At 38.6% G+C, this 24472-nt stretch overlaps 1 protein-coding gene across 1 annotated transcript in view; it reads right to left on the minus strand.

The window, feature by feature from the left end:
• LOC136364916 (vitellogenin-1-like) overlaps positions 1 to 24472 on the minus strand; it is a 42881-nt gene that overhangs the window by 3887 nt on the left and 14522 nt on the right. The window contains exons 12-34 of the mRNA XM_066325083.1: positions 23930 to 24147; positions 23753 to 23850; positions 19616 to 19740; positions 19429 to 19530; positions 19224 to 19343; positions 18781 to 18970; positions 18601 to 18694; positions 18303 to 18488; positions 13108 to 13252; positions 11345 to 11564; positions 10216 to 10385; positions 9105 to 9585; positions 8686 to 8942; positions 8548 to 8604; positions 7518 to 7730; positions 6289 to 6495; positions 4968 to 5110; positions 4312 to 4450; positions 3019 to 3154; positions 2136 to 2322; positions 1651 to 1748; positions 976 to 1070; positions 711 to 870 (exon numbers count right to left, since the gene is read on the minus strand). Coding sequence (XP_066181180.1) covers positions 711 to 870; positions 976 to 1070; positions 1651 to 1748; positions 2136 to 2322; positions 3019 to 3154; positions 4312 to 4450; positions 4968 to 5110; positions 6289 to 6495; positions 7518 to 7730; positions 8548 to 8604; positions 8686 to 8942; positions 9105 to 9585; positions 10216 to 10385; positions 11345 to 11564; positions 13108 to 13252; positions 18303 to 18488; positions 18601 to 18694; positions 18781 to 18970; positions 19224 to 19343; positions 19429 to 19530; positions 19616 to 19740; positions 23753 to 23850; positions 23930 to 24147 — 3841 coding nt within the window. The remainder of the gene's footprint in view (positions 1 to 710; positions 871 to 975; positions 1071 to 1650; positions 1749 to 2135; positions 2323 to 3018; positions 3155 to 4311; positions 4451 to 4967; positions 5111 to 6288; positions 6496 to 7517; positions 7731 to 8547; positions 8605 to 8685; positions 8943 to 9104; positions 9586 to 10215; positions 10386 to 11344; positions 11565 to 13107; positions 13253 to 18302; positions 18489 to 18600; positions 18695 to 18780; positions 18971 to 19223; positions 19344 to 19428; positions 19531 to 19615; positions 19741 to 23752; positions 23851 to 23929; positions 24148 to 24472) is intronic.

Here is a 24472-nt window from a genome sequence, read left to right on the forward strand (position 1 = left end):
CACACAGATGAGTACAATTCTGCAGCCACTGAAGTCAGGGAGAAAGCAACCATTAACTTCAATAAAATTATTTCAGGTCCAAGGTAAATGGAGACCTACCAAACAAAACTCTATTGATGTTATGGGAGTCTAACATTGTTTTTCCAGCTATGTGTGAGATGAAACTCTTTACTGTGGGAGTAGTTCTAAGTATTTTTCTGAGATCGCACCCTCACATTGTGCAGAACAAAAATGAAATTTTTTGTGCTTTGGAAATTTACATGAATGTAGGATCTGACACTGCAACTTGTGTGGCGAAATTAAGTTTGCAAACAGCAGCTGAAACTGTTTTGATACAATGGTGAAAACCACACTTTTCAGTGGGAGCAAGATTAGGGCTGGTTTTGCCTCTCAAGAAAAAATATACTCAGTGTAAGAAAATAAAAAATTATTTAAAATCGAATTGCATGAGATGAAGACTTTTGCTAGAGTATATATTCTCTATATTCACAAGAAGTGTTTTAAACAGTCAGTGGTTAATGAAATTAAAATGGATAATTATTGATATTGAATTTTTGAAGTAAAAGATATCTACTGCTTTTAGAAAAATAAAAAATTAGAATTATTTTAATCTATTTTTAGAAAATAGAAAAAACTATTTTCTAGCTCTCAGCAGAGGAAAAGTGAAATCATAATCTCTCTGAGCATGAAAGTTTTCCAGATCCACTCACCACCAGAGCAGGTTTCTTCCAGCAATACCCATGAATGCACAAATGCAGAACAGCTGTGTGCCAGCCTATGGTTTGGCATGAGGAGTTCATTTTCCTTTTCTCTGTCATTATTACCACAAACTCCGCAGGTCTTTCCTCTCATCCACGAAGAAACTGTAACCTGCAAAACAGCACATCTTTGTAGTAAATGCTGAAGTGTTGGTCTGTCAGACTGGCAAGGTACTAGGCAGAAAGAAAGCAGTAGCCTTGAAAGTCAGTGCAGTACCTTAAGATCTACACCATCAAAAGTCACCTTCTTCAGTCCGAGCGCTGGAACTTCCACGGTAATGATCTTTCCATTTTTATAAATTTTAACGTTGTCTGTAAAAAGAAGGTGAATCATGCAGTGATCATCCTAAATTAATGGAGAAACTGTGTAACACAAAACCCACCACAATGTATTTTCCTCCACAATGATAATTTTACCTCTACAGTTAAATATGTATTTAAGGGGAGAGGAAAAACAAAAATAGAAGAAATAATGTATTTTCAAAAATATTCTACTGCTGTTGTCTGTAGTTGGAACTGACTTCTGTATCCAGTGTGCTAAATTTTGAAATGGTAATGACAGTGGTGGTGCTCCAGCTAAATGTCTGAACTAAAGCATCTCTCTGTGACTATAATGTGAACATCTTTTTTTTTTTAACAATCACCGACCTGGGTATATGATAAGAAAGGGCTTTATTTACCTGTCAGTTATGCTGGAGGAAAGTGTAAGAGAGTATATACAGTAGGAAACATGAATATAAGTCAATACAAATCTTAAGAAAGTTGTCTTTAGTTTTCTCTTTGAATTAATTCCAATTGTGTTTGCTTTACACCGAGATTTTTCTGTGAAATTTATAAAATCTTGATATTTAGTTCCCTGGTCAGTCCTGGAAATCTGGGTATCACAGCTTACTTTTTTCATACTCAGAACCTCCACTGTGTGATAGAACTTGTTCTTCATTGCATGCCACAAGGAGAGATGAATTTGAGGCAGGACAGATTGTGATGTTCCTTCAGAAAAAGCAACATTGAAAGAATAAATTAGTGATTAATTTAAAATGTGAAAAGTACAAATATTTGTGAGTATTTGAATGAACAAGCTATTTTCTTTCCAAAGTGCAAAACTGGGACTGTGGGCTTTACTATTCAACCTTTAAAGAAAAGACAGCATGGGGATTTAGTGAGCAAGTTATCAGATATTAGTGGCTGTGGAATTCAAGACAAGAGCAACTACACCATAGCGTCTCAGATGAGAATCTCTTCTGGAAATTCTGTCTTTCCCCATTTGTCTCATTGAAAAACCAGTTTCAGCTAGAAACCAGATATCTCCCACTCCCAGACTAACTCCCTGAGAAACTTTATATCTAATTTCTATGCCTCAGTATAAACCACACTTACGCTAATGTTGTATTTATGTGAACCTCTCTTGAGAAAGATTGAGGATCAACCTTTCTTGTAGTAATGATGAATTTTGGGTGTTCAGTACAGTCTTGAACCACCACCAGGTTGCAGCTTTTATTGAAAGAATATGAATGGCTCACACGATCAAATGTTTTGAAATCTCTCTCCCTGACTTCACATGTGGCTGCAAAACAAAACCACAAAAGAAACAGCAGATATGACCACTGTATGTGTTGCTGTGAAGTACTGAAAAATACCTCTGTGAAATTGAACCACCCAGCAAACAAGAAGAAAACTTCACCTCCCTCGCAGAAGCCAGAGTCTGTGAGGACATGAGAACACTACAAAATAACTACCTCCTGTAGATTATACTAGTATTGATTTTGATTACATGCCAAAGACAAAACTCCAGTTAACAGGGACTAAAATGTACAAAAGTCTTGAGAAACTGGATGCCATAACAAACTGTGATAAAAACTCTCCATTTCCCACACCAGTGCTAGGCACCAGACAAGTAGAGACTCCTGTGGCTCCTTTTTCATAAAATAAACTGGACAGAAAATACATGGACTCTCTTGTACCCGTCAGCTGATGCCTCTCAGTGCAGAGTTGGCACCTTCTCAGGAGGGGCAAAAGACAACCTCTAGTCCTGGAATACAGGAGTAATTCCCAAACTCTGAATGTTTACAGCAGTTTGAAGCCTCTTCATTCACCTGCCAAAACCCTGCTTCTCTGTGAGGAAACGAACTACTGTAAGCAGGGCTACAGACGTTTTCCTTCCCTATAAGAGCATAGGAAGGAAAGGCAAAGCCCAGCCATGGCAGGGTATGGATCTACACACTTTGCTTATTCATGAGACAAACATATAAGTAACATTTACATTGATCTTCTTGTGCTATTTGTGAAGCTATTTCAGGAAATAAATTCCAGGCAGTGATATCTCGAGTCTCGTAATCTGGAGAAGGGCCTAAGGGCAGAGTGAATGGCAATCGGAATCCCTGACAATAAAGTGTTACCTGAAAAAGCAGAAATGAAAATACATTAAGATAAATTGAACCATATGACTGCAAAACCCCCCCAGTCTTATCTTGGAAAAAAAAAACCCTTGAAGATGCATTTCTACAATTGCTGTTGTGTGAGTCTTTGCAGAATGTGCTCTTTCAGCTTTTGTGAGGAATCATTATCATCTCTTCTAGGTCATACATGACTTTTTGAGAAATTGTTAAGAACACTGAAAAGTAACTGATGGAGATGAGTTTAAGTGATAATTGAGTGACTTCTTAAAAAAATGTAACATGTTGAGTAACTGAGATGATGGATGTGTTTGGAAAAATAAATATCATCATTAAGGGCTGAAAACCAACATGTTCAACACTGGGGTAAGATCCTTCTCTATAGCTACAAATTACATTTGCCAAAATAATCAAATGAATGCCTAATGTGCTGACTTCTTCACTACCACATATTAAACACCCTACAGTACTGAAGCACTATGGAGGGTAAAAGACACACAAGTTTTTGTGTATGAGTCGCTAGCTGTTGTTAATTTGCCAGAGATCCAAAGGGAAAACTTTTAAGGAGGTGTGTGGGGACTCGGTGGACAAGGACCAGTTAACTAGTGGGACTCTGCAGACCCTGCCTGTGCAGGCTGCTCTGAGAGGATGACTAACTGCTCCAGTTTGGTTAGAGCAGAGTTGTATTTATAGCTTGCTTAGACCAGTCACAAGCATGGTTACTGCAGATTTGGGACTGGAGTGCCAACACACACAGATACCGTTTGTGGCTGCAGCAGAGTGCAAGGGGTACTCAAGGCCCCTTCTATCTGCTCTGAGACCCTCATTCAAGAACTAATCACACTGGGTAAAAATGCATAAAGGTGTGACTACAGAGCAGTCATACTTGAGACAATTTGGCCTCACCACTATTCTCAAAATGCAAATAAAGTATTTGGCTACAGAGTCTGATTTTCAACTTACTACTGCACTGGGCCAAAGCAGCACAAAATCAAGAGAACTGTTGTATGTATTTCAACACCCACCTAATATAGTCAGGTATATAGCAGCTTCTCTAAAAGGGAACATTTTGCTTTTTGTTTCTTTACATTAAGTGTCAAAACATTCTAGGTTGAAAATCATTCAAGGTAAGGAAAAGGAAGATAAAAAATTTTACGTACCTCAGGAGCTTTAATTACCGTATCAATTGTTCGTGGAGATGTTGCAGCTGCTCTTACTATAAATTCATGAGATGGATTTCTCTGATGTATTTCTGAGAAGCCCAACACAAGTGCTGCACCAGGAACGTATTGCATGAATCTAGAGGTAAACAAGATGTGACAAACTCAGGTGCATGAACAAAAGCACACATGGGACCGTGAGGACTACTGGCAGATCCAAAAAAATCAGGAAAAATGGAAGAATTGAAAAGTCAAGGAATAATACTTTGGGTCAAATTGAATGGTTGATTTTATCCAGAAGAAACACACTGGTTTAATTTTGCCTATTTAAAATGGTTATTTTTTGAGACTGAATAGAAGAACATTTTAAAACAAAAAGGCATTTTGTAATGAAATAGCAAATAATTTAATAAGGAAAATTAAATCAAGCATACTTTTTAAATATTTGGAGGCTATCATTTAATATGAAACATGTGGAAAAAGTAGAACACATTCATAAAATACTTGTGTACCACTGAACTTGTGGTTCCCATCCAAGCACTGCCTGGACAAATATGTTTGGGTTGAAAAATTTCATCCTATCCTTTCACTGTTTTTCAAAAGCCAAGTAGGGTAAAAAAGTCAAATAAAAACTTAGGAAACAATGAATTACATACTCTGTGCTTGTCTTTTTTATCCAGGATGGAATCTTTCCCCATTGCACCTTCAGCTGTGCAGCTGGCTTCTTTGCCAGTTGTCCTGTGGTGGCCACTGCTGTTATCCTGTAATCCTGGCACTCCTTGCCCCATCTCAGTCTGGCCTTTGGAAACAGGAAAACAGTCACCCAAAGCTCAGAAAAGAATCCCAGAATGAATCTTGACCATTTCAAAATGCAAAATTTTCTTTCACCAATTTGTACATTGATCCTTTATATTTCCAATCTTTTACTCTGATCAGACTCTCAGAGAAATTATGACTTCTTCATGCAAAATCTGAGGCACAGAAGGAAAAAAGTTTTCTGATGTGTGCAGAACTACATATACATCTTTTTGTCTCAAAGCAACAACTGAAACTTTGAGATTTACTTAGAGATTTACTTAAATGTGGTAAATTCTTAATCAATATGTATTTTTTTCCTAGAAGAGGACTGCCCTATAATTTCTCTTTGCCTTCCTGATGACCTCCTGATGTGAACTCACCCCACTTTCTTCAATACTGAATATCATGTTGAATTTGTTAATTGCAGCTGTAAAAAGCAGAGGTTTATAAACTGTTGCACAAACATGTCTTGCTCTAAAAAGCTCGTGGGAAGCACAGCATAAGGATTTGCAAAAAAAGTGAGGATGTTCCTTCATTTATGATGCTTTCTTTGGCATCAACACATTACCCAACTTTGCTTTTTCCATTTTTTTTTGATATAAATCCTAAGAAATACAACATTTAAAATTTATTTGCATTATGAGTCTTTTGAAATTATAAAACAGTCTCACTTGGAAGGGACTGAGAAGGATCATCCAACTCCATCCAGAAAGAGTTCAACTCCTAAGTGAATGGCCCATACAGGGATCAAATCCCGTGCCCTTACTGTTACCAACATTATCTTTAACCGACTGAGCTAATCTTGGGGTCAATAAATTATAAACAGAAAACCAGGCGATTCCCAGACAATAAAACTCATAGTAGAACAAATAGTGGTGAAGAAATCAATTTCTCAAATTTTTTAATGCTTCTACTGGTTATATTTTGATTTCTCTTAAAAATCAATACTTTATGCCAGATTTTGAAGTGTGTATAGTTTTTTTTTTTTTAACTTTTTTTTTTACTATTATCTATTTTTAATTTGAAAGAATGGTGAAATATTTTCTGAAACTTCACCAGCTTTATGAAACATTTCAAGATCAATATGCCTTTCCTGTTTTATACTCTAATCAGCAGATCCTCTGTGCCTGCTCTGGGCTTTGTAGACGTCTCTCTGTGTGAAGCTGCTTGTTCACTTACCTGTGCTTTCAGAGGCAGTATCACAGCATCAGCACACGCTTTCCAATTGGTTTCAGCCAGCTGAACCACAACTAGTTGCACATCAACTTTGGCAGCATCAGAACGAACATATGCTGTAGCTTGATAACCTTGATTTCTGTTGTCACTCCTTACTGCCTGTGCCACAATCGTAATGCCAGGTGGAATTACATCTCCCAGGAAGTCGCGCTGAAAAAGAGCCCCCAACCATCTGTGCCTAAGTATTTCTGTGTATTCACCAAAGAGCCTGCAGTCCAGCTAATGTGTGCTGAGAGCAGGCAGCAGCCCTTGTCCTTCATCAGTTTTGTTTGCAGTGTATATTTCTATATCCACAATAGTTTAGGATGAATTTGGTTGGAAAATTAATTATTCAAAGACATGATCATTTTGATGAGGGATCCAAGACGCTTCCAAGCTATCTTTATGCATATAGCAAGAGTTTGTTCATTATTTTAATGTTTCAAATAGCTACCTACAATTGTACTAGAGACATTGAGAGTAGTACACACACTCACAACTTATTTTACTATACTACAGTTTCTTCAAGCCAATAAAATATTTTAAAGTTCTGCTTAGTAGCAGAATTGCCCTAGACATTGGCTGCATTTGCAGGGCTATTTGTTCTATTATTATGTAGATACCTTTATGCAGTACAATTATAGAATACTAAGTGCATAATAAAGGTAAAGACGATCTGTGCTTAATGGGCCTTCACGTTTACCAATCAGTAACGTCCATGGAAAGTCAGATTTTAGTTATACTCTGCATGCACTCATGACCTCCAGTCTACATTTAAAAATAATTAGGCAGACTTATTTATTTCTTCCTCATTTTTACCTAAAGCAACTGATTTTGTGTTCTGGCCTTTCACGGGAAAAAGAAAATTCTTTCCTCTTTAACTCACAGATAAATTCCCTTCAATGTGTACAGTTTCCAAATCTAGGCTTTCATATACTGCAAATACTTTCAGAAATGATGGAAAGGAAACAAGCAAACAAAAGCCTGAACACGAGGGGATTTGAAAAAAAAAATTAATTTTTTTTTTTTCCCAGGGGGAAATATCTCAGTGAACTTCTTTCAATTTACAGACTTGATTTTTAATGTCCCTCCTGAGCCTAACCCCCTCAGCTGGTTGGTGCCACCACATCCAAAGCTCCTGCTCAGCAGCCAGCTAAGCCTGGCTGCTCTGGGTACCACGTACAGAGTTGTACCTCATGTGTCAGGCTGGAACCATGGCTGTGGTGGATGCTGACTCTTTTGCTCGTCCTTGAGTTGTGGGCAGAATTTTCTCCATGGTGGTGGTGGTGGTGGTGGTGGCTGCTGCTGCTACTGCTGCTGTGACTGCTACTGCTGCTGTTACTGTGGCTGCTTCCCAGCTCAGAGGAAGATGATGATGAGCTGCTTGATCCTTTATGATGTGGATGCTATGAAACAAAAATGGGTTAAAAATCTATGAGATAGCCCCTAGTTTTATAGTGTAAATATAAAAATTAGAGCTATCAGCCTCCCTTTATAGGCAACAGACTAGGACATATCTAGAGCGTTATTTTCATTTCCATATACAGACATGGATTATGTTGGGCTGGAACATGCCTTGGATCCACCTCAACATCTCTGCTGAAAGAAAGACTGCACAGACACTGATTGCAAATGACAACATCATTCTTTTCAGGTCTAATGCTAAGGAAAATGAAAAGTGGCATTTCGTAAGTGGTCAAATACATCTGTATACAGAAAACAAAAGAATACAATTTTATGAATAACACTATAAATCATCTTCTTCTTTCACATGCAGGATATATAATAGCTGTACAGGAAACACCTACAAAAGCCACTCCATTATCACCCTTCCAATATATTCTAAAAATACCTCTGTTCCATAATGTGTACTGAACCTGGTTTCTGACAAATCCATGTAATGAATTTGCCATGGTTGTCTAAGAACTGTGGACATAACTATTCCCATTGGAAGGTCTCACTGTTTAGTCATTTCCCCATGGTGTTTATTAACCTAGCTTTGGTTGCATTTGTGTGTCCTGACCCAATTTTGAGAGTTGCAAGTGCTGCAACACCGAAAAGATGTAATGTAATAGCATATTAATAATAAATCTGCTTATTTTGTTCATCATCAATATTGGACATTATGGAAAGGTCAAGGGAAATGGCCCAAACAAAGCCCTTCAGTAACAGGCTTGATTACATTAGCTACCATGGCAATGTGCACTTGAATTAGGCACCTACCCAATGGACGTGAGCAGACTTGAAGCGGAGACTGTATAGTTTTGGAAGGTGAGATTCCTGCAAATTCCAAAAGAAGTTATTACCTACAGCTCAGTCAAGATCACCTCCTAGCAGAAATCAAAGTATTAGACATTTTACCCATCCTGTGGAAATGTCATGACTGCTGCCACTGTTCACTTGGGACTTGGCGTGGTTCGTCTCAGCTCGTTTGTCAGATTTGCTGTGCCAATGGGAAGCACCACTGCTTTCACTGCTGCTGCTGCTACTCTGTGTTTTAGGCTTCTGCTCATGGACACTTCTCTCTCCAGCAGCACTGGCAAGTGGAAATGATGTGGTCTTGGATTGCTTCTTAGCCTTATGCTTTATACCAGATGCTTTGCTACTGCTGCTGCTACCTGCACTGCCTCTGGTACTGCCCTTGCTGCTGTTACTGCTGTCCTTGCTGCTGCTACTCTGACTACTACTGCTTTTTCTACTGCTACTATTGCTCTTGCTACTACTACTATTGCTCTTGCTGCTACCGCTACTGCTCTTACTACTACTGCTGGTTTTGCTGCTACTACTGCTGCTCTTACTACTACTGCTGCTTTTGCTACTACTCCTGCTGCTCTTGCTGCTACTGCTGCTGCTCTTACTACCACTATTGCTGCTTTTGCTGCTACTGCTGCTGCTCTTACTACTACTGCTACTACTGCTGCTTTTGCTGCTACTACTGCTGCTCTTACTACTACTACTGCTGCTTTTGCTGCTACTACTGCCACTACTACTGCTACTGCTACTACTATCACTACTACTACTACTACTGCTTTTGCTGCTGCTACTGCTGCTGCTACCACTACTGCTGCTACTGCCACTGCCCCCAAAGGGGTAGAACTTCTTTCCTTTAGCTTTGGACTGCCCTGTTTTCAGATTTATCTGGGTGTCTCCCTGTGATGATCTGTCATCAGAGTCGCTGCTGGAGGGGCTGCTCGTTGTACTCTCGGCACTCCCACTGGCACTGCTGGCACTGGACGATGAGCTCCCATATTTTCTTGTCACCTAGTCAAGGGTAACATTGTAAAAATATTTATTTTTCTGTGTTCCTGCAGAACGGCATAAATAAAATCAGATGCAGGCATCTCTGAATCTCTGTTGCCTTAGAAGATAAGGTGTATGCTTGATAACATTCTTGCAGCACATCACAATAATTCGAAGGCAATTTCATAATAATGTGTTAAACCCACACATAAGCAGAGCAATACCCCAAATGCTTTTGTGATAAGGAGAGTGTGCAGCAGTTGTTGACCACACAATCACATGTAACTGGTATCAGTAATGACAATGCTGTAGCTGTCACTGTCTCAGGGCAGGTTGAGTAGTTGGTGTCAGAGCATTTTGCTGCAGCTGCAGTAGCTGTAAATAATAGACTTCTTTTTGGCCACACAACAACTATTTTATCTCTTACAAGAGATTTTCAGAACAGCATACAAAACCAACCTGCTCTTTCTAATGTCTTTCACTTGCACGAAGGATGAATCCCAACAAAAGACCTGCTGAAAACTGGTATACCCAAAAGTCTGTCATTATTTTCCACTTTGGCATAATATGGAAGCTACTTGGTAGAAGGAATAAAAATAAGCTGTGTGTAAGGTCTCCCACAAACCTAGAAGTGGAACTTCACATCAGTACCTGATCATCAGTGTCTGCAAGGATTTTCTTCACTTTTTTAATTGCTTCTTTTCTGGAAGATGCTTGTGCCTCTGGATCTTCAAATGTTACTAGACGTATCATTTTTGTGGGAGCTTGGTCTCCTGCTTGAATTGTGACTTGTATTTTTTCAATAGGTGCCTCAGTATAAACTGAAATTGCATGACAATTAGTATTACTGTTACTATTAGCAACTGAATGAGAGAATAAGCCAATTTTACCATAATTTATTTAGCCATCTTTTCTCAAATATAAATGTTCAGTGATTATTATTGGTATTGAGCAAATTTGTTTAAAATTTTCTCTAATAGCTGAAACACATAACTGCAACCAAATTTTAAAATATTACCATGATACTGGATTCTTTTCAAGTCAATAAAGAGAATGATCAGCAGATTAAAGTCAAGTGAATTGGATTGCTTAAAGAGATAAACCATGGGTCAGTGAATTAAACGTCAGACAGGAATTGAGGCTCAACTCTTGAACACTAAAGAATGGCCCAATGGTTAGGCCATTACTTTGGTACTTAGGAGACCTAGATTCAATGGCCTGCTGTGCTTTTATTTCTTATGATCATGGATTAAGACATTAAGGACTAGATCCTGCCAGGGTTAATCCATAATTCCCTTTTAGAGTCTAGGTTTTAGAATGTAGCTACAGGACACTGCATCAGATCTGTTGCCCATGTCCAATTGCTTCGTGCTTGCATCCCAAATCCAATGATTCAGGATGCATCAGACACACTCTGCAGGCACAGATCAGCTCTGCTTGACGCTGGCCACGCTGAGTGACATTGCTGGGAGAGCTGGGAAATCGCTGCTCAGGCGAGTGGGGGAGAAATGGATTCCTGCTGTGAGCAGAGTCTCTTGCCAATACTGGCAGGCCTGGTACTTCTAATTGTAGATTTAATGGTACTTAAGTGGCAAAAAATATCTATGTATGAAAAAGTATATTATAAAATTTAATTATAAAATTAATTATAATTATAAAATACATAAAATATTAAAGTATATTAAAAAAGTATACATCTGTACCTACTTATCTATATGTGTGTGTGTATATGCACACACCTTCACCCACTATTTTCTTTTTTGTGTCCAGTTGTATTTACCTGGCTTGAAGGTTATTCTCAGGGCATGCTCTCCAACTAGGTAATAAAGAGGCACATTTTTGATAAATGCTGCGTGTATGCTTTTCTTCTCAATGCACACTTGAACTCCAAATGTGCTTGAATTGAAGCACACAGATTGAACAAATGGCTCTTTTCGGGACGAAGAGTGTCCAGAAGAAAAGGGATTTCCTGATGAAACATCCTCTGCAGACTGTCTATCCTATTAGATAGCACACACATCAAGTTGACTCAGACAACGGTGAGAGGAATACCTGCATGTTATGCATCCTATTTTGGTAAGAGCTACCTGTATTCTGCAGGGGGAATTTACCAGTTTATTTGAGATAGCAAGGCTGTAACGTAGGACAACTTGGCTTTAAACTGGACAAAATTATCAATGAATGGGTTGATTAGACTACCTACTGTAAAAGGGGATTCAGGCAATAAGAACAGAACATTATGTCACAAATTAATTCTAAATATTTAATTTAGTTTTCCTGGAATATTAGACAGTGTTAACAGGTTCTTGATAAAATGGAGTGTGCTTTATTTAGACTGACTGGAGTTTTTTGCTTTGATTTTTGATGTGTCAGACAACAGAACTTTCAACTATGCCTACAAAAATTCTAACTCAGATGAGGTCTGACATGAATGGGACACTATATCAATTAAATGGTCAAAACATATCACGTATTAGAAATTTCCACTAAAAACTATGTCATTTACATGTAGTAAGCAATGCTTGCAGAAGAACAAATTAAAATTAATTAAAATTGGAATGAAATCCATGAAATGAAAACTATGATTTCCTGAAGCAATGAAGCAAATACCTAAAGACACAATAATCACAAGCTTTCATTGCACATATAATTTAGGTTTGCAATTAGTTTTTTAATGCAGTTTGTCATGTCTCACAAAATTCCAGCCTTGCATGAACTCTACCACAAAACTGGAAATTCTAGTGATACTGGGAAGTGCTCCACTCAGTGCCACTTTTCAGCTGCTGTTCATTTAAGAATAACTGTGGAGTGCCGAGTTTTCAGGAAGGGCAGCACAGAGGCATAAAGCAGAAGAAAGCTTGTTCCAGGATATTGGAAACTGCTCTCAATGACAGCACGTTTGTCTATTGACTTCTCCATAGGAAAGTGCTGTTCTTGTCCTCTGTTCAACTCTTATTTTATCTGAAAACCCTTCAGAGTTGCAGGATAACAATGAAAACTGAACAGGACATAGTATTCCTCACCTCTGTCAGTCTTTTGCTGAATGAACTGTCACAGCAATGCCTTCACAACACTGCTCATCTTAGAAAGCCTGTCCTGGCTTTTATGGAAACCTGGCTCAGGAAGTCATGACACAAACTGCACTTCATCCTTGAATCAGGATGCTTATAAACACTAAATTCGGCTCTATAAGGCGAGCAGTGGAGCATCTTGTGGAACATCTGTGACTGCCCCAGGAATGTGATGCTTGCATAATGGTTGCAAAGTATTTTAAAGATCATGGGCCTGTAGATGGCAGTGCAAAATTAATTACCAAAGAAAATATTTTTGCTTTGGAAAAAGTGTTGCAAATTTGATGCATTACACCCCAGATTTTAAAATAATATTACTATAGAGCTATTTATGTTATTAGATTGAACCTGACTTATTTAGAGTGAACCAGCATTGGTCAGAGATGAATTGTACCCTTTCCTATAGAGAAAAGAAATGGTTCCCTACCGTTTAGAAGCCCAAAAAAGAATAGTCAGACACTATATCATTTACCTCGATGTTATCAGTCTCTCCTGATGCAGAATCTGAACTGAAAGACGTCTTCATTATGTTGGGCACTGCTTCAGGTAAAAGAACTGGAGTCACCTTACTAGCAGCCAAATCCCCAATATTTCGTGTAACAGCAAATGTCTTAGACCTGCAGAACAAACATTAGAGGAAACCTGTATTGATAAAGCACTGCTGAGGAAAAGACCTGAACAATGCCTTGTGGCCTGCACTCAGCAACATGTATCATACCTTGCAAATAGCTTTACAGATATTTACAGCATCCTTCCTGTTAGTTGCATTTTCATGGACTGCTAAGAGTCAATAAAGACACAGATCAATCTCAGAGGCAGATAGCCCAGTTAGGATTTTAGAATCATGACCTTACAGTTGGTTGGATCTCTGTACCCTAATAGCATGAGTAACAGCACACTTACAAGCCTGGCTCTGGATTACATTATTAATTTTTGAGTCTCCTATTTTGAGCTCTTGGACTTTCAAAATTTTAAACTCATCTTCTGTGTGTTCACTGCAATACCCTTAGTTCTAATTTCTTTTGACATTATATTTGGAAAAATACTGACATAACTTCAAAAAACAACCTGGGGCTGGTGGCTTCTGAATGTTGTTTCCTGTGAAATTTTTATTAAAGCAGAATTGAAGAAAGGAGTGTGAAATCATGAAAGTAAGTGTCTCCAGCTTGATTTAAATTCACTAATACTCATGGCTTGGCCATGACTTGGCAAGAGGTCAAGAGAGTTGTGCAGAAAGGTTAAGAGCCTATTTATGTAAATGTGTTCAGTACATTGTTCCCCGTGTTGTGAATTCTAAGTGCATTAATCAGGATCCCAGATAAGTGATAGAAGGTGCAGCATGAGACTGAGGCTCTCATGGTAAAATATCCTGAACCACTGGCTTCATACCCCACATTCTTCGTGGAACTTGTAACAGTGCTGTGAACTATGAGTTTTGTTTTGGGTCACAGAAACATCTCAAATGCTGAAACTCTTTTGAGAGACAAAACCCCTATTTCCCTCAGCTATTAACACTGTGCTAGGTCTACATTATTAGCAGTTTATCAGCTAACATCTGCCTCAAAATTCCCCATCCTTTCTCAAGGATGGAGCTGATACCTTTGCCCTGGGGCTTTTGTGGTCTGCCAATGGAGGTGGCTGCTGTGACAGTGAATGGAGAGATGGTCTCAAAATGGTCTCTATTTTAATATGGTCCACACTGTACTAGCCTGAGCAATTCCAATCTAACCTATTTGAAAGATGAATTTGTATTCATTTGATAGCCCTCTCTTCCTCTTGAAGGCTCCTACCGTGCTGTGTGCAATGTAAAGCACACAATTGCTCTTCATGTGGAACACCTCAATAAAACGTGTGTCACCTGTGGGCTTTGTTTTCTTTTCCATCTCTCTCTTTTTTTAGATAAGGACATGACAGCAACGCTCCATGCTGGGTGATAGGAGGACCTTGAAGAATGGAATCTGAAATAAAATATTCTCCCTAACAAGCTGAGGGGATAAAAGAAAATACAAATCAACTTGCATTTCAGATGGCTCATCTGGGTAAAGAGACAAAAAGGGAAATGGTTTTATTTTAATCCCATTCAATAATTCAAATGACCACTGAACTGCAGGCTGGATCTCCAAGCAGAAAGCCCTGGGGTTTCTTTTCCATTTTTTTTTAGTATTTTTATGCCAATAGTCTACTCCTGCCACCTAATGAAAGCGAAGGATCGATTCCTCCCTGTTGAGCACAGAGAGCCGACAAATGTAGCTGCATCACAGGTGACACATGTCAATGTCTGCAGAATCACACGGCACAGTAAAAATAGGCTACAAGAGCCAGCTCTGGTGCTTTAACAAGAAAAAACAGTCACAAAGAAGGCCTAAAGCTATGGTATGAAAGAATCTGCTCTCTCTGATCCTACACAAGGGAGAAAAAAAAATAAAAAGGAGATTTTCCAATATGTATTAGTGCATTTTTTGGATGAGGGAAGAAGCTGTGCTATAATATAAGCCAAACTCACTGCAGGGGTAAGGGACAAGCAACTCAGCTATGTTGGACCCACTGATGTTTCAGAGAGTGTGGCCTTACATACATCCCTAACATGGGGACAGAAGAGCTCAAATGTCTGTTTGAAACAAAAAAAAATCAACAATAGACTATTTTCCCAGGTTTTAAAACACAGTGTGACATCACATGTAAATAAATGAGAAACGAGAAACAATCAACCAGCCAGATCTTTAGCTCTCTTTCTGATGTGGTGAAAAAAAAATCTGCCTTTCCTATGCATCTTCCTTCCAACTTTGGTGCAAAAGTGTTATAAAAAGAGAGACTTGGAGCCCCACCTGTTTCCCTTTTCTGCCCCCCAAACACAACTTGCTGCATCAACAAGATCTCAGCCTATGCTGCCTCTTCTGCATTTTCTCTGTATATGGTGTAGTCATGTTGGACAAAGAGCTTTCTAATTACCTGGCTCATCTTCTAAAGAAGATGCCTATATAAAGCAATTTCTGCTTGTCCTACAGCTAAATTAAGCAAAACCCCTTGTAATACAAGCTCTATTCATGATTATGTATATACTTCAGTAGGCTGTCATTATGAATTTGTGGTATATTAGCAAAGTGCATTCTCTGGCAGATCTCCATATTTATACTTTAATCACAGAGCTCTAATTTCCCCTGAAATTTATTTGATTTTTACATACTGTAAATTTTGTTTAAAAGTATGTTGAAGTAGCCATCTGCAGTATACTAAATAATTATGTTAAAAGAGCCTTAAAAATAACTATTGTTTTTTAATTAAGTTTTGTTAGGATTGAATTGAAACACATGCTACATATTCTCTCCATAGTAGGATTAATTACTGTGCTCTGATTTTTGCTATAGAGAGAGTTGAGCCCGTAACATGTTGATTTGTCTTGGGAATGCAACCTCTCTATCACCAGTTTTCTTTTTTTTTTCTTTTTTTTTTTTTTTCCTCTTTTTTAGCTTGTGATTACTTACTCGAATTTCTCTTTGCCTCTTGAAAATTTATATAAAATCCCACTGCTGTGACAGGTTATAACCTTTACAGTGTCTAGGATATAAATGAACTTAATGCTATTGAAAACTATTTTCTTCCTGTGTCTGAATGTGAGAGATGGTGGAGAAAATAATATCACATCCTCTCTAGCTTTAATGACATGGGTCTGTAGAAGGTAACCTGCTGACCATCAAGACAATTCCCATTACTAAAATATTTTTAACAGAGCTTACAAACACGTGAAAGATCAATAACTTTCTAAAACTATTTCTTTGAATGGGAATTTAAAGCTAACATGGGAAGGTGTCACAACATCTCTAAAATATTGACTTCAATTGGATCTTTATTATTTGGTAGATCTATGCAAAAGGAAGAAAAAGACTGTGTTGAACTACAAATTTTAACTCAGTCGATATAGCTAGCTATATCTATATCTATCTCCTTTCTCTTTACCATGCCTACTTGTTTCTCTTGGTAGCTCTAAGATTTTACTTTGCTTGGTCTTTGACCTCCTCAGTGATGTGGTTCAGTGTTACATTCTGTAGTTATTGCTTTGCCTTTGCTTGCACTCATTGCTGTTTCATTGCTCTGCGTGGTTTCCACTGGACATTTGTTTTGTAACAGTGAATGAGAATGCTTTTTGGAGAGAAATTGATGGTCCTAGAAGTCATCTAGTGAGTATTAGCTTTCTCATATACTTGGCATTATGGAGCTATTTCCAAGTGACTACTTCGCTTTATAAATGGGAATGCTGCAGGGTCTAGAGCAGGGCCTGTGCTGGAACTCATGGGCTTCTCTGCTGTAATACTTTGTTTTTTATACTGACTTGCTTTCTGCTTTATGGCAATGCATTTAACCCTTTTTGTGTCTCATTTGATCTCCCCTTAAGTCAAAGGAGGAGAATATTTATTATTTATTTGCAGGGAGGATCCTTCTGCTAATATTTCTCTCTGCTTGAGGCTCTAAATTCCCTATCAGTATTCAATATTTTCAGTTCAGCGTGCTTATTGAGCTCATTAATATCTGCCTCATCCTCTCTAACAGTGGGAACTAGTGAGAGTTGTTGCTGTCCCTGACGACCTTAGGAGCAGACTGTCCTGCCCTCCATAAGAAACTGAACCAAAAAACTATGCAGCTAACTTTTCATCTTTGAAATGCTGAGACCCTTCCTACCATGGAGAGAACCTTATTACAATCACACTTGAAGGAGTGGAGGAATTGTCTCAGGGAGGAGGATGAGATGTCAAATGCATGTCAAATGGTCTGTGACTATTGAAGGACAAGGGAAAATAATGATTAGCCTAACTGGTGGCTAAATTGAGGAGACCTGCAGAGTGTCTCTGGGCCAGCAGCCATGAATGCTAATTGCAGCTGGATCAAGCAACTGAGCTCTTTTGTTACGGCTGTATTCCTAGAGCAGAAACTTGTTAACATTTCAGTGGTTTGTGTAATCACCGATTTCTGTTGTCAGCGAAGCTTTTTCCTTTGTGATGAATTTTCAGCTTCTCTTTCTCAGGGTTTTTTCATGTGTGTGCGTGTGAAGGTTTTCTAAGTTTGGTCTACTGCTTTGATTCCTTGGACATATTCTTTCTGTTTCCTCCTGCTCTCTGCATTTGTATTTCCATCTGTTTTCATTTGTTTGGCATCTGGCTACAACAGTTTTCCAGAGTGTATTGTAATTGCATGCACTGATAATAAATCAAGGAGACCTAACAGGTAAGAAAACCAAATGGCAGCCACAGGGGAACGAGGTAAAAACATAAGAAACACCAAACTCTCTATGCTTCAAGGCATTTAATGTAAATATAGATGGGTTAACTGTTCTAACTGATAGGATTCAGCTGGCTTATATCTTACCCAGCATTTCCAGTTCAAATTTTTGTATCAAGATAGAAATTTTATGTCGTTTGTGTTTCAGATAGCTTATGGATCTCAGCAACTGAGATATAGTCCTAAGGAGGATTTTCAGGTGAAGACCACAGAAAGTAACACATACTTTCAAGCAAAGCTTTAGTGCATATCACTTCATTTAAAATAAAGATAAGCTGTACCAATCACGAGCACTTATCCAAGCTATAAGTCAAAGATAAAATTCTTAAATGCATTTGGGTTTATTTAGGAGATTCTCCCTTGCTACATAGGAAGATCCTAAGTGCTATGTCTTACCTTATGCTAATTAGGTTAGTCTCATCTTTACATGGTGGAATTTCAATTCTGATATTTTTTTCCCTCATCTGGATAGTGGCAACAACATTCACAGGTACATGAGCATTCATTTTGGTGCGTGCTTCCAGCCCTGCCTGGACTGTGTGTGTGTTGATTCCCATTACAAAGGTCATCTCCTTGGCCATGCTGAAAAGGTAGAATGAGGGTATAATTATGCTCATGCAGCAAACAGCTGCTGAATATTTATGGCCTCTGCCACTTGAAAATATAATTCTTTTATTTTATACTAAATACTTACCTTAGACTCATTTTGGATCTCAGCCTAATATTAGCATTTAGTAACTCAGTCAATCTGAAATCAGACTTGGGAGAAGGTGTAATCTGGGCTTGAGCTATTACAAAGAAAGCAAATAAAGGGTTAAAAATGCCCTCCAGTCCTTGCAAGACTGTTTGTATTACTAAAGCAATGAGACATTACCATTTCCTGCCACTTTTGTGACAGAAGAGTAATAGAAGCTGGCCTCTGTTGGGAAGCCAGTGCAGGTGGGCACAATGCGGCGGATCTCAGAGGACAGGAGAGCTTTGGTCCATTGCTTCCCTACACCACTTTGAAGGCTACTGATTATTCTCCTTATTGAAGGGATTTTTTCATCAGATCCATACCATGCCTGCAATTACAGAGTTCAACATGTCTAAATAAGCAGAACTTGAATATCATGATCCGTGTCATTAACTATGCCTCAAGGGAAATTCTGCCAGCAATGATTATAAATAATCCTGATCAAAGCTTGACCTTATTTGCCTTGATTAATACTAGAAACAAAAAACCCAATCATGAATTTATAAAAGGGAGAGAATGCATGAAAGAAACAGTATTTTAGAGCTTTTGATACTTGGGTAGTGGTGCTTTAAAAATGATACCTGCAGTGCATTTTGGATGGCGTTTTTATCAAGTCCACCAAAAAACAGCTCTTGGCCAAACATCTTCAAGTAGCCTGATGCAAAAGGTTTGTCACTGGAGAATGCCTTCCAGTCAGAGAGCTGTGTGAGAAGATGAAAAAAAGCCTGATTCTTCATAACATTTGAGAAAGCAATATCAGAGATTTTCTTTTCCCTCAGAATTTACCGTTTTCAGGATTTTCTTAAAGTCGTACTCAGCCTCCCAGTCCCTGTCAGAAGAGTAACCTTTAGCAAACATCTCCTGTAGTCCTTCAACAGTTATTCCAACCTGTGGGAAGAAGTAAAGTGCAGATGCCAGCAGATGTTGGTTGTAAGAAGGGATCAGAGGATAAACTGTGGGTAGACCCAATTACCTCCAAGGGATCAGCCACTCTTCCAAGGAAATGTGTCCGTAGCTGGGACACTGCCATAGCTGGAATTAAGCTACCCGCATTATTCAATAACAAATATTTAGCTGCCAGCCCACTCATAAGGAAATCTGCAGAGAAATAGGCAGTAAGACACAGCACAGTTAGTTCTTAGATTCTTAGTGCAGATTGTATCTACTTACTATTTTAATAATCAGCATCATATGAGCAAGGCCAGAAAACTCAGTTATAAAACTGGTGTTCTAAAACAGTTATAAACACAATATTCTGGTTTTTTTTTTTTTTTTTTTTTTTTTTTTTTTTTTTTTTTTTTTTAACTAATAATAGGCAGAGCTACAAGCTCATTGATCATTGCATGGTGGTTATGCCATTTTTCCAGTTGCTTCTGCTATATCATAGAATCATAATATGGTTTGGGTTGAAACAGACCTCAAGGATTATCCAGTTTCAACCTCCTGCCATGGGCACAGGCACCCTCCAGTAGACCAGTTTGCTCAAATCTGCATCTAACCTGGCCTTGAATACTTCCAGAATTGGGGCATCCACAATTTCTCTGGGCAAGCTGTGCCAGTGTCTCATCAAGCTCATAGCAAAGAATTTCTTTGTAATATCAAATATAATTCTCCTTAAGACTTGCTGGAGCAGGTCCATGCCTTTCCTGTGCTGTGGGCCCCAGAGCTGGATGTAGTACTGCAGGTGGGGTCTCACAAGAACAGAGAGGTGCAGAATTTCCCCCTTGTCCTGCTGATCAGGCTTCTTTTGCTGCAGGCCAGGACATGATTTGCTTTTTGGGCCACAAGTGCACATGGCTGGTTCATGTCTAGGCTCTCCTTCTCCAACACCCTGGGTCCGCCCTGGCAGGGCTTCTTTTGATCTGTTCATTCCCCAACCTGGATTGATATTGCTCCAACCCACATGCAGCATCTTGTGCTTGATCTTGTTAAACCTCCTGAGATTCCTATGGGCCCAACTCTTGAGCTTCTCCAAGTATGGAAAATATGCCTGTCCATACCATTTACATCTTGTAAAAGCATTTAATAAGTTGTAAAATCAACTTATGAAATGCTTTTACAAGACATCATTCAGGGCACCTGGACAAAGGAGATGAGAAATGAAAACAGATTTGCCCTCCTTTGCTAATACTTCAGGGAAAAAGTGATACAGATGTCCTATAAGGACAGATGGTGAGCTATAGGATTGTCTCTCAAAAGACTCAAAGACTATTTAATACTAGTTCATAATGCTGTAACCCCTACAGTGAATACACCAATTGTTAAATTATTGTTAACTATTGAGTAAACTTTGAGCAAACAATTTGTTTCTATTTATTTCTCTACTTAGATTTATTATCTATAAAGTTCTTAGATGCAGATAATCAGTGCAGAGCAGAGTCAGGAATTCTTCCTGGTCTTGGCAGAGTTATATCCTGTCTTGTTATATGATTTAGAGTAATCTCACTGCTTTTTTAAGTTTCCCTGGGTTTCAAGAGGAGCAAGGCTGGCAGGATATCTAGGCATCCTTATTGTGCATCCTTCTAGCCCTCCTCTCCTGTTCCTAAAACATTTGGAGGATAAGGAAGTATGTATGAACTGTAATTTTACCACATTTCCTTTATTGTTTTGCTGTCTGAATCTACTGTGCTATCCAAAGTGCTGGGGACTATGTACCTGCAACATACAAGATTGAGAAACAACTCCTTCAGTCGGGGCACAGGTATTTATGACACCCCACATTTGTCAGACGAATAAGTGGAGAACATTCAGTAGATAATAATGGTGATCCTATAAAAAAACCCAGCAAAGTGGTGCCAAACTGGGACATTACTAATGAGTTGACAGGAAACTTGGAAATGTGATGACTAGTTTTTCTCTGAATGAGTTTAGCCAGAGCAATGCCAGGTGTTTCATGAACAGGACACTAAAACTGAGGCACAGTGCTTTAAGTGAATTTGTTAAAGCTATCTTTTATGTTCTTACCCCAAAACCTGTTAGTTAAAAAGTCCATGGTACTTCCTGATACTTAATAAGTATTGCTTATATATTAATAAAGGATTATATAGAATTCAATGGCTTGCAGAGAGCAACAATATTTTCCATACCTCAGGCATTACATATTGCTAATGCTCCAAGAATATACTTGCCATTTCACTGTGAGTTTGATGACACATGCATATATCTGATTAAATGCCTTGCCCCAAAGATGAGGGAAAGAAAACTTAGTGAGCAAAGAAATCAGTCTTTGCTACACATAAACAGTAGTACACATTTAATTATATGAATCTGTGCATATTGAGAGTCAGATTCTCACAGTCCTCACATTGAGCAGAACCTGAGTCACCCTTTGGATTTCAGTAGCAATGAGTAGAGCATGAAGCATTATTTGTGGTGGCCATGTGTGAAAATTTCCAAACTAGAGATAGATTCAGCTGACATTATTGCCTGTCATTAAAAATTCAGCCTCTAGTGTCACAAAGATCTGTGATGCAGAGGGCAGATTTTTTTTTTATCAAGGAAATAGGTACTGCATTACAGCCGTCACTATGGTAACTCCTCCAGAATGGACTCACAGAAACACATTTTACCTGTGGCTAGTGGAGACAAATCAAATTAGAAACCTGGAGGATGGATCCTCTTCCCATACTAGTGTAGTAGGAGATTGACTTAATTTAGCTGATTTGTACAAGTTTAAGATTAACATGTGTGAGAAAAAGGTCTTGTTTTTATTCTTCAGCATGAGGACCTATCTATCCATAATTGGTGGCCAAATTACTGACAGTGGTCTTCACCAGGAAGTAACAGCAATTTCCTGATGTACTGCATTTCCAGGCAACAGCCAAAATAAAGTATTCCATTTTACATAGCTCCTGCTGGTATCCCTCATACATATTGCACCTTTCTTTCTAACTGTGTGAAAATTTGGATGGCGTAATTTTAAAAGCAAAAATTAGAAGACAAAATAAGTGCCTAAACCAAGAAACACACATCTTCGTATTAACAGAAAATGTATCTATCCCTGAATGAGTAGTAAAAAACTTCACATGGTGTATAATAGTGACTGTTTCTTTGGGCACTTGCTGTCTCCATCACTGAGGCAGCAAGCACATGTATAGTATATTACTGTGATTCTTGCAGCATGTATTATATTTATTTCTATTATAGAGCAAATTAAATGGTCCTGTAAAATCCATGAAACTGGGGCAAGACAATAATATGATTTTCAACAGTCCCTCAAAAGTGCTAAAAACATCCAGTTCCTGATAGATAAACAGCATGTATGTAGCTCCAAACACAGTTTCCTTAATCTCCCTAGTCTGCCAGCTATGTGTGCCAAATCACTGAGGCTGTCACAGTCTTTTACATAGGGGAGTTGCTTTAAAAAACCTACTGAGAAAAATAACATACATGGAAAATAGCAAAAGCTACAATGTGGTCCAGCAAGAACCTGTCTCTAATCTGGTCCTTCCCTGCTTTAACTACATTTTTATGTGCAACTCTGATGTAACTGGCCAGTCTCCAGGTACCATACATGGATCTGCTCATTCTAGTAAAGAATCCTGGTAGGAATATGCAAGAAAAATCTTTAGACAATAAACCTGAAATAGCTGCTAATAAGTGCAATGAATTGTCACGTCTAAATGTTTTCAGAGCTTTCTGTTTCTCTGGGCACAGTTGTTGGGGTGAACAGTATTTAGCACCACATTTTAATGCAGCAGGAGTTGTAGGTGTTCGACACTGGTAGAAATTAATCCACTTCAGCCGTAATTTAGGTCCCTTCTGTTTATTTGGTGCTGAACAATGGTAGGAAATTGTTAAGCACCACTGAGAATATGGCATTTAATACAGGAGCATGTGCCTCCCTGACTAATGAAAACGGAGGGTTAGAGCCCCACAAGCCCTCTGGTAATTTCATGCTGCCAGTGTACAATGCAAAACACACAGGGACCTAAACACTCTTCAAATGGAGAGTCTGAGATTCTTATGTTTTTTTCACTGAAGATAGGAAAATACAGAGGAACAACATGCAGCCTAACAGCTGGCTAGGAGAATTGGGCCCTTGTACAGTACAATTTTTTCCCACATATTCACCAGTATATACTTCTCTACAAAATCTTCTGCATCTTACCTTTAAAGATACTAAAGCGGAAGACCTTGCTGAATTGATATCCAGATCTGTCAAATTTGGGACTCAGTGCTCTGACAGCCATTCTGCAGGCAGAAGCCCTGAAAAAGTTCAATGACCACATTAACATTTCAATCAGCTTGCAGCAAGTGTTTCTTCTAGGAAAGGAATCTCCCTTACATTACTTGAAGATCTGGAGCTGTGCTTCTACCCAGGGCCCTCAAGTGAGAGTAGATGAAACTTGCCACTTGCATGCTGGGTTCCTTCAGCACAGCATCAGCTAATGTCATCACAATTGGAACACCTGGCTTGGTTTCAAGCAAAACCACTGCAGCTAACATTCGGATTCGAGGATGAATTTTTTGATTCAAGAAAATCTCAAGGGTAATAGCCTGGACCTGGAAAATAATAGATATATTCAGTTTTATTGGATGTTTGAACATTTTGCTAATTACCACCCAACACCAGTGAATGATCCGTTTCATCACTAGCACAGTAAAAAGTTTAGATTATTTAATTATTATGGCACCTCTGCTTCTGAGGACCGGAAGGGGCATTATGGTAATGCTGACTTCCTACACAATGAAAGCCAGGGAACTTCACTGGACAACTTCTACACAAGTCTTTTATCCCTTTTTGAGCTATCCCACTCTAGGTAAAAGAGATTTCATGAATCCCTTACATACCTGAGAAGTGATTTCAATGATCACTTATCCCTATGCA

The sequence above is a fragment of the Sylvia atricapilla genome, chromosome 9, assembly GCF_009819655.1.
Source record: "Sylvia atricapilla isolate bSylAtr1 chromosome 9, bSylAtr1.pri, whole genome shotgun sequence".
Taxonomy (NCBI): domain Eukaryota; kingdom Metazoa; phylum Chordata; class Aves; order Passeriformes; family Sylviidae; genus Sylvia; species Sylvia atricapilla.